The following is a 17,128-nucleotide window of genomic DNA, read 5'->3' as shown; positions in this document are numbered from 1 at the left end:
TAAAGATTCGTACGAAACGAGAGGAAGAGAAAAACGTGACGCGATGCATTTGAAGAGGCGCCCGTGCAGGGAGCAGATCTCGCCACGATCTGCAAACGCGTTTTCTTGGTGGCCCAAAGTGCGTAACAGCCCCATCCGAAGCGTCGATGACGGGTCATCAACATTCCTCGTGGACACCCAGTCTCTTAGGAGCGTGCTAAAAAGCTCAGGAACTTTTCGAGGTCCGACCGCAACAGAGACATATTTTATGTCACTGACTGATCACGCAGGGACAAAAAATGGCAACAGCTACCTCGTAAATAAGCATATAGCATATCGCATATACTCGTAAATATTTGCGTAAATCTGATCTCGAGTGTGCATGTAGAGGCTGTGAATATTTTCGAGCCAATTAAGTGTCACTGTATAGACACTGCTTGTCGATTTGTAAAATATGAGTGAGTATCTAATGGGGTGATTTGGTTTGCTACACTAGCAGAAAGAAACGCAGGTTACTTGAAGATATTTCAAAGGTGGTCCATGATTCGAAAGACTCTTTCTTAATAAGAAGCATATTATTTTCAAGTGAAGAGGCGCTATCCATGGGGCTCCCTCATATTGGTGGTTAGTTTTTTGCCCCACAGGATTCGACTCGGTTGCTTCCTGTCTTTACTCCCTTTTCTTTTCTCCGCCGAACGAATCTTTTCTTCGCATTTCTTACTCTTTCCCTCTCAGCCACGATCAGGTCAAACCAATATCCCCATCCTCTTCTTGCTGCTTACTTTGCAAAGCTCGCATCTTTTTCCTTCTTCTCACTCTCGCCTCTCTGCATCATTCCTCACCTTACGTTCTTCTTTCCACCAGACGATCGCAGTAATGCAGGATTTCTTGTTGATATACTGTTCGGAACCGATCAATCAATGCGATATTTTTGCGTTGGCAGGACTCACTGAAAAGCCGCTCGGCCATCTATGGACAATAAAACGTGTTGCCAACTTCGCGAGCAAGAAGCAACTAACTGCTGCAAACAGAGAAATAATGGCATTTACGTCTAGGATTCGTAATTTCGAGTTTTACTGTAGTCGTTTTAACGATACCAATAGATATAAATCGAGTAAAGTGGAATAAAATAACGTGTTTTCCATTTACCGTAAGATAATGATTCTTGTCTATGTATAAACAAGCACGAATAAAGAAACAAGTACAATTAACGATTTTTTAATTAATACTGCAATGAAACGCTTCGACAAGGGGAGGAAAAAGTGAACGAGTTGCGGAGGGTCAAAAGTTATTATCGACGAATATACGATTATGGTCGAAGACTAGTCGAAATTGAAGCTTGCTACACCGGTTATCTCCTTGCAGTCTTTCAGCGTTGGACTGATTTATGCGAGCGAGCAAGAGGGGGATCGATTCCTTTCGGCTTTATAAAAGTTTCATGCAGGAAACGAATCATTGGCAGTGCGCAGTTCCCATATACTCTACCCAAGACAAATTGGTGCGAACGATTTGGCGAACGTGCGTAATTCGCTACCGGGTCGTATATACGTAGCGTACTCGAGCGTGAGTGTGGACATGGCCGGTCAGGTGTCTCCGCGCACGTTCTGGCGTCACCGATCACTCCATGGAGCAATAAATCTATAATTAAATAATAAATAAGGAGCGTTGCGCAGCGTCCGAGTGACTGGCGATGGTTCGCCATATCGGGTCTTACTCCTTTTTGTCATCGTTCGTCTCTCAGCAGCCGCTCTTCCTCCTTCCACCTCGTTCCTCAGCTCTTCTTCCCCCCCCCTTCCCCTTCCCCCTACTCTCTCTCTCTCTCTCTCTCTCTCTCCTCCTTACTCGTGACTCGATCGCCCCTTTTTTATTAACTTCGTTTTAGCAGTCCTCCCTTCCTATTGCAACAAAAGACCATGCTTAGCCCAAGTTTTCCTATGTGTGCATGTATGTATATGTGTGTGTGTCTGTATGTGAGAGAGAGAGAGAGAGAGAGAGAGAGAGAGAGGTGAACGGAAGAGAGCAGATTGTAGACAAGAAAAAGAGAGACGAGACGAGACGAGACAAGGATACTGAAGCTGCTCGTAATAAAAGTAAGCTCGATTAAGGAACGCTGATTCGCGTTATAGAAATGTGAGGCGGTGTCCGCTTTTTCGAGGTCTCACTCTTGGTCCTTAAACTCGGTCGCCTAGTTATGCTAATCAAAAAGATGGCTTGGCAGTTGGCACGACACAGAGCGCTCAGCGACGGAACGTCCACGGTATGGCGTTTCCTCTTCTTACGCTCAAGCATCTCGGCCCTGGCACGCGATTCGAGTTCTTACCCAACTTCTTGCTCCCTGCTCGCCTTTTAACGGCGACCCTCGATGTACGCGGATAAATAACGCGGAATGTCGCTTTCTGACTTACTATATAGGGCTAAATTCTTCGCATTCAATGCGAGTCATTTATTTAAAATTGCTCACTCTTTTCGTCCGTTCTGCTTACCAATTCTTTTATCTTTTCTCTCATTCCAGTACTTCTTCCTTCCGCACGTGGATCAATGTTGTTGCGAAACGCAATAACGTCGTGATAGTTGATCCACTCAAGTATATATACAGTATTATATGTACATGTATATATATATATATATATATACTCTCGGCTCCAGTATCCATCCTTATGTGAACTCGCGTTGAGATTTATATATTTTTATGAAAACATTTATCAAGTGAGTTCTTTGCGTTTGATTAAATATCTAATGATTCGTTATCGGGAATATCAATAAAGGTATACATCTATACGTAGGGGAAAAAGTTTATTCGGTGGCCAGAAGTGAAACTCGTTCGGTGGATATTTGTCTAGAGCAATTTAACAAGCCAGTGTGCCAAGTTGGTAAGTTCGCATCCTGATAAATCCGAGCAGCTTCAATTAGCAGTTTTGCAATAGCGCACCGTATCCATGCCGTATAAGCGAGTGGATTCATTTCGATCGGTACGTGCTTTGCAGTTTTAATTAGTGGACATGTCAGATCGGAGAGCAAGGATGGTCTTTGCCGTACACTCATCCAGTTGTCAGAACTCGTAAACTTGCTGCGCGTTTGCAAATCCTAGCATATACCGACGTGTTCGGTCCTAGTCGTGCAATGTCCGAGTGTGCGCAGGATAAACTGGCCCTCCAATAACTTCCGGTAAGCCGCGACAGTTTCTCGAGGTAATTTGTGAGTTAGTTTCGAGGGAAGTATCGTAATCCGCAGCAGCGTTATGCCACGCGAGTGTGTCTACCAGCCCCTACCTATACCTACCCGGCTGTGGCAGTCTTATGTCCGGATTACTCGGCTTACCGGACATGCGAGGCCGGAAGCCATAGGATGTCCATCCGAAATACTCCCTAGGATTACACTGGGACACTCCCACTGCCGGAGAAAAAACCTGTCCACGTAAACTTATATTCGATACTCACCGTCTCATCAATCCAAATATATGGCCGGATCTGTAGAGGATAGATATCGCGACAGAAAGTTTATCCTACTTTCAAATACTAATAGATACTAAATTGTGGTGTCAAAAACTCAAATAATGTATATAGGATTAGTGATCATTTTTAACGACGTTGGAGAATGCTCAAAGTCGATCAAATTTGTAGAATGTATACGTAGCCTACGAATGATTGTATTGTTTATGTAAATGGAGCAAGCTTTTACCTTAGTCAATTAGATAGAGACCCAAAAGAATCTGCTTCAACACTGCTCTAAATCCAATATTTTTCCATGTTTCAGGTGTGAGGCAGGTGCAGGATATCTACGTCAGGCTCATAGACTCCGCGACAAAGCAGGTGAGAACTTCTATTTACTGTTTAACTTTGCTTTTGACATTCTCTTGCGCTCTACGCATTACGTCGCTCCAGAAGTTAATTGCTCTAATAATTTCGTGTTTTCTCGCTCGTTAACGTCCGGACTATGCTTGAAAAATTATCCAATACCCAATTTTTTGTGAGATCGTGAATTCGTCTTTGAAACTTTTTCACTCGATACAAACTGATCGTATTTTCATTGTTTTAATTATTTTAAATAGAGAATATATATATATGTGTTATGAATGTGTTGCTGTTTTATTTTTCTTTCAATTACGTAATGGATTTGGCAAAGTAGAGACGAGGGTTGGTAAAATCGTCACAGTGTCGTATGCAAGCGAATTCGTAGGGGCGTTATCATCCGAAGTACAAGCACTTAATTTTCCGGGGGGTTGGTTCCTAGCCCTCCGGGAAAGCGGCACTGCGCGGCTGTCCCATCCCGTTATCTGCGCCACGTGGCGAGTCCTGCGCGTCGCCCGCGAACCACGTGTTTCCTACCTCGTACACGCAGGACCGTAGATCCTGCCACTGAGATAGGCTACAAAGAAGGATCATAACCTTCGAGCAAACGCAAATACGCCAACTGATCACCGACCGGGATAAGAGCTTTATACATTTGAGAGGGGCTCCCCTTTTCAGCTTCGATACTCCTTATTTCTCTCCACAAAAGCATCCGACCACTATTCTCACCTACGGCCTCCTTTGTCAAATGACCAACTTTCCATCAGGAATTATAGCCTTTACACGATCCCAATTCCCTTATTCCTCCAAAAATTATTTTCCACGTTGGATTGTTATATTTGTGTGTACAATATTGTAGAAATTCAAATATCCAATTTATATATATAGGTAAAGAATTAAATTTGCGCCTATATAGGAAAAGAGAATCATTTAGGACCAAAGAAACGAAACTACTTTCTTAAATTATTTTGTATCGCATCGCGAAGTCGGGCTTCTCGTAAGTGCCTATAGGTAAACGTACCATTTTAGCAGATTAAATCATCTTGGGGTCGGTCGGTTGCGGTGGTAAGAAGGAGAGGACTGCAAGTAGGAATATAGTCAAAGCGACCTGGGGAAACAGAGCTGATGTTAGTTTTAGCTGATTAAATTACTAAGTCGTGATGTCTTGCTCCGGCAGCGACCAGTCCTCACCAGTACTCGATTCACCGTTCATTCCTTTTATTAATCGGATCTTATACTTTCAGTCGTCGTTACGGCTTTCTACGGGACTGAAAAAAATCAATTCCAACATTTAAACAAATAATCCCTTTCCGACTTTATAAAATAACTTCATAAAAATTGGAGTCAGTGATTTATGTAATAATAATAGTACATATAGTAATTGTATGATAAAAATGTGCAACGACAATCAAAGTATATAAGCAAAAATTGCTAGGATACGATGAGTCAATTACGAATAGAGAAAAGGTTACTGATAAAAGATTATATACATATATATGGTACTATGTCGTAATAATAAATCAGAAGGTATATAATGTATAGATAATAGCATAATAGGACAATACTTGATAAAATGAAAATTTTACGTCATGAAAATATGAAGTCTACTATTTCACGAGGGAGTTTCTTGGGTAGAGGTTGGTTGGTGGATCGCGACTCGGAAATGCGCCCACCTTTACCAAGACCGAATTAGGTGGTCGGTTATAAATCCGCAATAATTGGCTACGCGGCTCCGACTCGGAGCTCGGAATCGAAACCCTTGAGCAGTCAGGCCATCTCTTTCTGTACCACCCCTATCAGCCACCACCCTACTCCCCTCCGCCCCCTAAGCTTTTCCTCAATTTCTTCGCTTCCCAGTAAGTTTGTGTATAGCGCACTCCCACCCCGAGTTGGTTCGAGAGTTGCGAGAGGCAAAAAGGAAGAAGAGAAGAGGAACTGCGTTGGACCGGCCAAGTTCCCTGTTGAAATTCCCGGAAAAATACGAGCCGTTTGCAGAGAAAGAGAAGAGTTTTTTTTTCGCCTAACACCGCACGTTATAAAACGTTCCAAGAGGAACTTCCGGCGAAGAAGAAGCCCGTCGTCTCCTACGCGTAGGGCCCGAACGCGCGTTTTTTCGCGGTATTAAAAATGCTAAATGGTAATTAGTTCCGGGGATAAAAAGAACATTTACCGTGCCGAGTATGGAGGAAGCGCAGAACCGCGCGGAGCCGTTATTTTAAATGAATGAACAACAGGAAATTGTATCTAACCCCTTTAAACCCCCATTCTCATCCGCCCAGTAGCGTGGAAGCGTCCGTTCGTCAGTATCTTTTTCTCTCCTCTCGTGGCTCTCGTTGCTTTTATCCCCTGGTTTTCCTAAATGAAATGGTTTTAAAATAAACGTGCTGTGATTTAGATCAGAGTTATTATCCTCGGTTAAAGCCTGAATTATTTTAAGCACGCGACAACATATCATAATGAATTCTAAGGGCTTTTTTTTCTAAACCAAAAAAAAATCATATTTTCCATATTACAAGAGAATCCTCGCGCTTTGTAAAATTGTTTACTATCAATTCGAGAGGGTACTGTCTTTAGTGGATGAGAAATTTTCAAAGTTTTTATGCACTATCCGTATTCGAAACGAATCGGCATATAGTGGGAAGGGCGAAAGGGCGAAAGGGTCCACAGTTAATACTGAAATATGAGTATTTAACCATAGATTAAGGAAATAATAAGCTGGAGATAAGTTAATCCCCGATAGATAAGGAAAGAAAAGGAAAGAGTGTGGCAACCCCAAGGATGGTGCGGGAGATGCAAGGGCGAGGGTGACCCTGTGTATGTGTGCATGTATTGGCTGGCGTGTACACTAGAAACGGGGGGGGGGGGGGGGCGGGGGTCGCTCGGCTCGTCGATACTACCCGATTCCCAAGGGACTTTTGGAATCGATTCGGGATGGAAATCATTACGGCAGATTTGAATGACTATCTACGAATTTATCTGCGCCCTTCTGCTGGTGCAACTATACGATCTTTCTCTACGCGAGAAGCACGATGATTTTATCATTCTTGGTAGAAGGCGACCCATCTTCATACCCAGCACTCTACAATTCTCCTTATATCGTTTGCACGATATTACAAATGCTCGCAAAATAAACTGCTGGAACAATAACTCTAACGTCACTACAAGGACAAAATTCTCAAAAAGAAAACGTTAATTTCAAATTTAAACGTTAGAAATCGAGTAGGTGCAATCGTCTATTGTTTTATTTAAAAGAAATGAAAAAAGAAATAGGCGTGATTATTGGATTGGAAGGTGAATTTTTATCAGCGATTCTGAAAGAACCACGCTATTAGTCGTTAGTTGAAAATTCCCGTGGGAATTGGGTGGTAGTTGGGACCTGGATGTTTCCAGTGGGACCTGTAGGAGACGAGAGAGGAAAGGCCCCTCGGGGCTGATGCTGACTGGTCGTACTCTTAGGACGTACGCCGTGTCTGCTGATGTCGCTGGTGCGCCACTGGTACACTTCCACCCTTTGCGCCACTTTCTTCGCCATTCCCCTCCACCCTCCATCTTCAATACCCCCAGGATGCCATCCCAATTCGATGGCCGCAAGAGCAATGTCCCGGAGGAGCTCTATTCGAAACCAGGAATCTACAGTCTACACTGGGTTGAACCCAGGCCAAGGGACACTCTTCGTCTATTCGCTAATTGAGTTCAAGTCCCTTCTGGGACTGCTTCTTCCGTGCATGGTTGACCTTGAACTACTTTAGAATGTAACACTATCTCGCAAGACACTCACTCCAATGTTTAACATGCATATTGATGCTTCCCGATTCCGCCTTACCGTATACATATATTTACGGGAAAATTATATTTTTACATTTATTATATATAAAAGAGCACACAATAATTGGACGTACACACGCGATATAGAGATATTTAGGAAATAGTTTAGCCTAATTTAAAGCTCATACAATTTCAGGGATGATAATAGCGGTTTTACCGCCTACCATATGTATGCTTACTTTACTGTGAAGTATGTAAAAGTAATTGTACGTAAGTACGGAAAGTATATATAGGGAGCATAAATAAGAGATCAGCTAGAGCGTATAATAGTCGTTGAACAAATAATATTGCATGACCCGACGAGTGCGATATCCGACTATCAATATACCTATCCAACCGTCCTTACGTGTTTAACTGGTGATTATTGCGCACAGCCCTTTATACATCTATACCTATGAAAGAACGACGGAACATTCTGCAATTTCCTTTGATTACATGGAACCAGTTTACACACTTTCAACATACACATCTCAACAAATACGTATCCATGTGACAATTATGCTAATAGACGCGCATAATTGTTCGTATAAACATGCGCACTTCTATAGAAAATTCGTTTCTCCGCGATAAAGGGATGATGCTTATCCAACTAATTAACGCAATTTTTCTTGAAAACGTAGAAAATTGCAGCTCGACCGATGAAGGAACATTATGGAGGAAGAGTATAGAGGAGTATATTGAAAAAAGTCATTATAGTTTAATCGTCGTCAGGTATATCTACGTATCACTTGTAACATTTTATTGAAATCTTAATTAAGCGGAATGACTCGAGAGAAATAAGAGTATTTTCTTAAATATATGATTAGATAAGGTTGGTGTGTAAAAAAAGAGGGAAAGTTAATCGGTTAAGTGTAAGGAAACGCGATTGTTATCTATTAACGTGTTTTAATAGAAAGGTAGAGAGCATTTGTGCTAATTATTCATGAAACAAATGAGATTGCATGTTTTTCAACTATTAAGACACTTGACGGCTTAGACGCACGTAACCTTCGAACCGTCTCTGATGTTCGTACGTATACATATAGTCTCCGTGTATTCTGTTGGCCACGGATAGCGGAGCAGGGGTTGTCTAACCTCTTTAACTTTCTCCCGTTTATATACTATATGTACTATTTTTCTACCTCCGCTATCGTCATGTTTCAGCTCCTTTTTACCGATTGATCGTAGATCGATTCACCTCCGAGGCCGCTTCGTTTACGCCCTCAATTCGGTTATTTCAATTGCATAAATATTCGATACTGTTTTCGAAATCGCACCTATACATCGGGACGAAATGCATTTGATATCGTTATCATTGGTGCACACAGTCCCGCTCCTCCGTTGAGCCCGCAATACCTCGACGAATTCCCTGGAACACTGTATTTCAAACTATTTACATTTTATCGCTCCTTCGCGAACTCGGCCAACTTCGATCGTTACGCTTTATACGAATGTGCAATACAATGCGGAATTGTTCGTAAATCATGGATGAAAAATTACAACGACACACTATTACGGTTTGCGATCTTTACATTTATCAGTTTTTCTTTCCTCGCTTTGGAAAGATTGCAATTATTCATCGATGTTTCTGTTTTATTTGCCCTATTTGTACAGCTCAATAAACGTTTCTCTAGTGGAATACATATATATTTTTTATTCAAATAAAGTCCTCGTTATTTCAATGAATTTTACTCGGTGGAGTAGAATAATTAGAGGGATGGAATAAAAAAATACGCTCGAGTCTCTTATTATTATAATTCGAGTACTCGGTTTTAATCCATTGGACAAATTGGAGAACATTCAGCGAATTAATATTTCATGCTATATCTTGAACGATTTTCACAATGAGAGAGGATAACAGATTCTATTCCCAAGTGTTTTCTAGAGCCTCCTACATAAGTGAGAGCGTACAGTAGCTGTCTACGCTCTTTGTTATTCTGCGGCTAATCCGCGGCGCGCTCCCTTCTCCATAAATACACGAATGCAGGGCAGCGATGTGTTGTCATTAAATAAAAATCAATCGGAAGGTCGTGAAGGAGGCTTAGCGGATTTGCTTGTACCGCCCATGGATTAGTAGCCTTGCTCCCGGGGAGACTTGCATACTCCCTATATACCTACTCGCAACTTTCTGCACGACACGAAACAACTTTTTCGCATCTTGTCTTTTTGTAGTATTATCAGCTAAATCGACACATGCAACAGCCAAATGCATTTTCAATGACTTCTTTCGAATTTATCAGTATGATCGATTTGCACAGACAGCAACCCTTATAATTCGCCTTTTTATATCTTCTTTTTCAGGCCATCATGTACGAAGGTCAAGATAAGAACCCTGAAATGTGCCGAGTTCTCTTGACCCACGAAGTCATGTGCAGGTACGTTCATTGATTATTTAAATCGGGGACAATTATATACACTCTACTCAACTAATTATACATCTACGCCTTGAACCATTCAAGTTTCACGTAGACACGTTAAATTCATAATTGAGGCAAAATTATCGCGCGGACTATAGGTTAATATATATTAAAAAAAAGGGGGTCTTTGACGCAGGTAAAGTTTTTTTAGCGGTGTAAGATCTTTTTATGGCAATCCGCGATGATGGACAGTGACTTTTACGATCACGGTATGACCGAACGAGCAATATTTTGCCAACGAGTAAGGTGCACGGATATAGATGTATAGTACATTTATATAAAGTGTAAGCCACAAACTTGGCAGGAGTCTATTCACTCTATGCAAGCAAGCAAGCAGACTTGTAGTATATGTAGCTATACATAGTAAGCTGTAAACGTAACGAGGCATACGAAAGTGCAATCATCCTACGGGGGCAGCTGACTCATTGGCCCATGGGACTTTGCTTCCCCCGAAATCCCATGGGTACCAATACTTTTCTCTCTAGAAGCTTTTGATTCTCATCCATTCACATCTTTCCACTAACAAACCCCTGGCCCGCGAGCAATCAAAAATATTATGAATAAAAGAAAAAGATGTAAAATTAAACCATTCCTCCGTATATGTTTTTCAGCCGGTGTTGCGACAAGAAGAGCTGCGGTAACAGAAATGAAACGCCCAGTGATCCAGTTATCATCGATCGGTAAGTCCTAATAATTTTTTCACCCGACAAAGCGACTCGCACTGCGCAGCGACGTTATATCGCTTATGCTATTTCGAGACTCGAGCAATAACTGGCAAATAAGTCTGGTAGCATCATTGGCACAGTTTTATTGGATTGTCCGCTTGAAAGAATAATAAAAGAGATTCGAGCCGCGGGATGTTTTCTCTTACCACTCTGCCACTTTTTAGTATCACACCGGGTAAGGAGAGGCCTCGCACGTACGACGAAATGACGTATAAAGACAAAAGGCTAGATTTCGTAGGAGAGTCGGCGACGAGTCTAGAATCACGTTGTCAAACCTCGGTTACGAGCTGTAAAATAAGGGTTGGGCTGGGTGGAATGTTGTTCGGTTGTGTGTGGAGATAGCAGCTTTTGAGAGGCGCAGCGCGCTCCACCTCGGCTGTCTCTGACTCGCCACCGTCGGGAATCTACGATCCTAGGATATTTAGGCTTGCAAAATACATTTTGTGGAAGGTGGTTTGGGTATGAAGGAGTTGAGAATGGTGGAAGGAAAAGCTCGCACAGCTAGAAGAGTACTCGAATACGGTGCAGTACAGGCGCTCTGCCTGCCCTTCGACCGACGCTGTTATACATATATATATATATATATATATAGACGCGAGAAACGGGAGCGTGGTCTGTGTCCTTCCAAGGACACCTACTCCTCCTCCTCTCCCTCTCCACATCGCCGAACTCACCTTCTGCTTCTCTCGCCAGCTTGTACATGTATATGTATCCCTCTATCTCATTTACTCCCACCTCCCTCTCTCACACACAGATACTCTCCATTTTGCTCGCTCTTTCTTACGCTCTCTGCATGTTGGCTAAGGTAGTGGAGCAGCAGGGAGAGTCTCGTATCTGAATAGGCTATAGAGTGTCCTGAGATAGGAACGGTAGGAAGGAAGAGGTTTCCCGCGGGACCCAGGCCGAGATAGTCTTCAGGAGGACATCTTGTGCTCAGGGGTGCTCAACACCGGCTTCGATACCTCGACATCTCGAAATCTTCATCCACACATCCGAGGGATACACGCTACTCCCCGAGACAAGTAAAGCCCCGTAGGCTCGCACGTAACTATTTTTCTCAGCTCCACAGGAAGCTTTCTGTCTACTGGATTTAACAAGTCGTCTTTTATCCACCCATTTCTTACCCCCCCCCCCCCCCTGTACATTGCTTTCACCAAATTTCATTTACCTCCTTCGCAACAATCTGTTTCTATCGATCTTACATTATGAAATCAGCATAAATTAAAACTGTCGTTTTACGAGTCCTTTTGTGCTCTGCCTTTTCCGGGAAGAGTCAATTTTTGCATCGCATAAATTTCAGATCAAAGAGAAATTCAGTGACATGTGAATGTTAGCAAGATTACGTATCCTGGCTTCATCTGGTCGGCGATATAAAAATTAATCAGGAGAATGCATGTCAGCGCACGTCGTGCACGCGTCTATATGCATATAACGTAACAAATACGACGTAATTTAAGTGCAGTACGTACGCTCTGGTATGATCGCGTGTCTCAACCAACTCCCTTCGATATAGGCATATTTTGTTTCTCAAATAAATCTTTGGGCAATAATTATATATATAGGATAGATGATCACAGAGATAATTTCTCATGTAAAATGTGTATAATATATATGTCATTATTGATCTTTTACAAAAGCGGTGTAGCTAATAGATTTTCGGTCTCGTAGAAAACCACAATGGAGAGAGCAGAGGGTTTCAATGCTGCGTTGATTGAGGTGGCCCTAGTCGATTGTGACATGCTCACTCAGCTGTGCAGAAAGTACAACGCGACTTCCATCAATTGCGTATATCTCCTGAAAAAAAAAGAGGAGTAAACAATACCTCACCCGCGTACCCTGGCCATTTCAGTTCTGTCCTTCCTACAATGGATATCAGTGTGAATATTTTTGACAAATGTAAATATAACAGCTTTTTTTATCAGTATAAAATAATCTAGTTGAAATACAAGAAAAATCATTTTTTTCATATATATGTATATCTACCAAAGAAACTTTCGTGCAATTTTCAAAAATAATCTTTAACTTTGACGCTAAAAGCATTTTATTTTTATGTCAGTGAGATGAACTCTATATAATATATATACACATGTAACGCTGTCCTTATGGATTTATCCATTCGATTTGAGAGCTACTCGCTTTACATATAAATTGCATAAAAATTTAACGTGTCATTTTAAGAACGATAAAAATGGAATCTTCCATCATTCGTATGGAAGATGACAAATAGTAAATCGAGCATGATCAACGTAGCTGCGGACTCGAGAACGACGAGGCTGACGAGAATAGTCCTAGAGAAGCTGGGTATTACACTGAACTCGAAAACCAATTAACATGCATAATTAAAATGGTATTGTCGTAGTCGGACATCGCCGTTGGCTTTCTCCATTGCTGACGAATCCCGCGAGACTAATAGCATTCCATAATTACGAAAATCCACCCCTTCATCCTCTTTTCACCGTCCGATATCCCTCCCCTATTATTTATTTTCTCCCTTTTTCGCGTCATTTCGTGAAAACTTGGACGGATCCTCTTGACAAAAAATAAACTGCATTGTTAAAGAAATGCCCGGTAGATCACCGATGCTGCAACGGCCGCAAGCTTGTTTTTGGTAAGTGGCTTCGATAGCAGAAGAAAAAATGGTGAAGAAATCGGACAAGTGGATGACACTTAAAGCCATTCAATGTGGGGGAGTTCCACTTCCGGAAATGCCACAGCCAATAACGGTTGGACAGCTCGTTCGGTGGCACGATTGGTTAACTTTATTTTGCTCGTTGGACGAACCCTTAATTTCGGGGCATCGATCATAGTCCTCGTGCACCCTCGGTCACAGCCCTCGTTCTCTCTCTCTCTCTCTCTCTCTCTCTCTCTCTCTCTCTCTCCACTCTCCACTCTCCACTCTCAATCCCTCAGCACCGTGACGAGCCTGCGATGTTCCCTCCGTCAATTTGACGGATTCCATTTCGAGTCTCGCGCGACGATCGTTTTATTCAACCTTGCGCACTCTTGCATAGACGTTCTCAATGGTCCTGCTTTGTTATTTTCCTTTTTATTGAAAAATCGACTGCTCGTACAAACAAATCCAATAAAGCGCACTACCAAAACTTCAATCTCACGCAGCACTGTTGGACATCGAGCTGAAGCATTCATTAATAATTTTTGGATAGATTATGAGAGAAATGGCGGGTCACGTTGTTTCCTTTTCATCGAGTCCAGACGCGTAACAATCAATCGTTACACCTTAATTGATTGCGATTGCTGAAGGGTGCTCGATCGGATTGTCAATCAGCGGCGCTTGTGGCGTTAATGCATGCAAATCTGTCCGATTCGAAGCACGTTGTCATACGCCATGTCAGTTGTCACTCCCATAACTGCAGATTTTCAAAGCAAGACGTTTCTTTGTATATATACACATGCACGAGGGTGAACAATGGAAATGACACAAATATCTTTACTCGTCTCAAAATGAAGAAACTACATTGGCAAAGAACATTGAATGCTGAAAAGTCTGGCGAATGCATGCAACGTATTAGATAAATAGCATCGTCGTCGCAGTGACTGATAATCACCGTAAAATATTGACCGGTGACGCTTGTGCTGGTATAGGCGGACCAAAAAAAGAAAATGCTATATATATATATATATATATATATACACCTAAAAATGAGAGCACATGCAGAATGTTCCGTATAGTCTAATCAAGTTTAAGTGCGGCCAATGAGCAACACATGTTACATTACGGTACGTTAATGATAGCAAGCGTGACAAGTACATATGCGTGTGTGGCTTGGTGCGACGGTACTTTCGATGAAGATGATCGGATCGATCGGCCGAGATAGCCATGGATAATGACAGGTCTCGGCTACCCGCTCTTAGATGACACAGATCGATAACGAAAACTTATTAACTTGATGACGTACTTAATGCATATTGAAGCGTTTCTCCATTGACGACAGACCATTCTTATAAGACGTCGTGAAAAGAAGAATTCTTCTGGAGTAGGAAACAATATTATTGATATGGTAATACTGACCACACAAACCATCGTTTGATTTTTCTCCCTCAAAAACGAATAGTCTCGCTGCATGAATAAACACGAGAAGCATCTATTTTCGACCAAAGCACTCTATCTTAGCGTGCTTTGAAAAGAAATCCTTTAATTAGGATAAAACTATTTCCACTTTTCTTTGTTTCGCTGAAAGACGAGAAACACACACGCTTCTGTTGGATTAGTCAGCATTTTTCCGCTTGCGAAGCACTATTTTCTGACAAGACTATTAGGGAAATCAAAACATACTCAGTGGAAGCACCAGTCCTCCTCGTATGCGGAGCATATGGGACCTTGCTGGACTTGGGGTATCACACCCTCTCTCTCTCGACATACCCCTAAAATAAATGGACGGGTGTGCGCGTGCATGCCACACTATGTCGGTACAGAAACGGGAGCGACTGATCGTTCAAGCGTGAGATCGTTAGACAAATAACCACATATTTGCGTAGCTAATTATTTTTTCGTTCCACCAATCATGAAGCGAATGAGTATACGAAAAAAAATATAATATCGAAGTTTATATATACATATACACAGGAGTAAACGGAAGGCAATGACAAAGTGCGATCGGAAAAGAATATTGACAAAATCCTGGCGAACTTCGGTAAAGGAGCGAATGCTCCGATTCTTAAAATGGACGAGCAACCTCGTAAATTCCTCCAATTAGATGGATGACTAAAAAATTTGCGAGATATTTATTCGCATGGCACCGCCTCTTTAAGCCAAATCGGGAAACGATACCTAAAATACTCGTTTAGCTTTTGAGATGCATTCGGAATGTATATCGAATATTATCAAAAAAAGGCCTATTTCTGCCTATTAATGGAAGACTTATGTTAAACTAGCTCTGACAATCCATTATGTATGTATTGTCGGAATCGGGTCTCAAACTATACTGAACAGACCATTTCATTCGTTTTTCCCCAAGAGTCCTGACAGTTATACGTGCATTTGTACCCTTCGAGCGCGCGTCACAACAATCCATAACGAGCTTCAAAAACGAGCTTTAGAATTATCGGTCGCAATAACTGCAGCGAAGCGACCGAGAGTTATATAAGAAAGGATATAGCATAGGTGGATGGAGAAGGAGAAGGAGGGAGCGCTGAAAATGTAGCGACAACTAAATAGGAGTGCAGATAGAAATCTTTGAAAATGTAGAGAAATCTCATTGTATCGGAGGAGTGAGTTAAAGATATCTAGCCATACAGTGTCGCTGGAAGTTGAGAGTTTGCAAGAAGTAGTCCGAAACAGGTGGACCTCATTGGGGCATCGTGTGCACGAAAACTAGCAAGTGTATCCGGTCTGGTGGAAGATCGTAAGAGGAGCCTAGCCCGATTCGAAAAAGTACCCAAGAGTCTCGTAGCATCGTGGAATCTTAGCGGTGTTCCAGGCTTTGGCTAGATTCCCTTACGGTTATTTCGCCTGCCGAGAATTACCCCGATAGGAGTATCCTTATTTTCGAAGAATATCTTAACAGCTTACCGCCGCGCAACGGCTGCTTCCCATTCCCAATGTCTGTGCAGAGAAAAGGGCCAAAAGGTACGGAGCAGAGAGAAATTTAAGAAAGGAGTGTTTGAATGAAAGTTCGAAGAGAGCAGGACCAAGTGATACAGTCGTGAAACGAGAGGAAAAGTCTAGGAGCTCTCTTCTGTCCTTTGGATCTCTCGCGTTGCATTTCCTTTACCACCCTTCCCCTCGCCCCACCCTCGCACCATCTCACCTCCCTCCTATCTCTCTTTTTCCTTCGTTCCCTGCTTTCCATCCCGTTATCCCGCACCTTCCCTCTCGTTCCTCCATCCACTCTTTGCTACCAGAGGAAGAGAACCCAATAGGGAGAACCGATCAACTTAATGCATATTGATGCGCGCCGAGCTAAGTGAGTGAAAAATCGCCATCGATCTACTTCCTGGATATAGTGGAGCTTTCCCCCTTCCACTTCAATCCTTACGTCTGCCTCGTTTGCTCTATCACTATATTTCTCTTTCGCGCGCGCATTTTCCACCTTCGTCTACCTTTTCGCACAGACCATCGTCATATTTGTGTTTCTTACAGACTTCCTTATTATACCTTCCCTAAGCTGATTTTCTTCCCTCAAAGTACTTTCGCGGAATAATTTGATGCTTTTGATTTAAATTCAGCCCGAGATAATACTCTATTGCTCTCCCAAAGCATCCAATTAGTAGATCTATGGAATTATCCAATTGTCTACCAATGAGTCCGTTGGAAAGCACGAAGGATTTTACAAGATTCGAAACGAAGAGCTTGAATTATTTTCAATATCGGTACAGGGAAAAGAGAATCAAGGGAATAAAGTATCTGCGCGTATTTTGGCAGAGAAATCGATAGTTGCGTCGTTCGATAGGAAAT

General features: G+C 42.2%; 1 protein-coding gene across 9 annotated transcripts in view; it reads left to right on the top strand.

Annotated features, from left to right (window-relative positions):
• kn (EBF transcription factor knot) overlaps positions 1-17,128 on the top strand; it is a 72,633-nt gene that overhangs the window by 10,623 nt on the left and 44,882 nt on the right. For 8 of the 9 annotated variants that reach the window (XR_010824188.1, XR_010824185.1, XR_010824186.1 and 5 more), the window contains exons 4-6: positions 3,733-3,788; positions 9,873-9,946; positions 10,600-10,668. Coding sequence is in view for 4 of the 9 variants with exons in the window: in XM_066742704.1 (XP_066598801.1) it covers positions 3,733-3,788; positions 9,873-9,946; positions 10,600-10,668 (199 nt within the window). In the remaining 5 variants the exon portion in view is untranslated. Of the gene's footprint in view, positions 1-198; positions 296-3,732; positions 3,789-9,872; positions 9,947-10,599; positions 10,669-17,128 lie in introns of those variants that run through there. The other variant, XR_010824189.1, reaches the window with a different exon arrangement.

This window comes from Prorops nasuta, unplaced genomic scaffold (genome assembly GCF_024137725.1).
Source record: "Prorops nasuta isolate Cenicafe-Biocafe unplaced genomic scaffold, Cenicafe_Pnas_1.2 PNAS00030, whole genome shotgun sequence".
Classification (NCBI taxonomy): Eukaryota; Metazoa; Arthropoda; class Insecta; order Hymenoptera; family Bethylidae; genus Prorops; species Prorops nasuta.
Note: the sequence above shows the minus strand (reverse complement) of the source record. Positions and strands in the feature narration are given on the sequence as shown.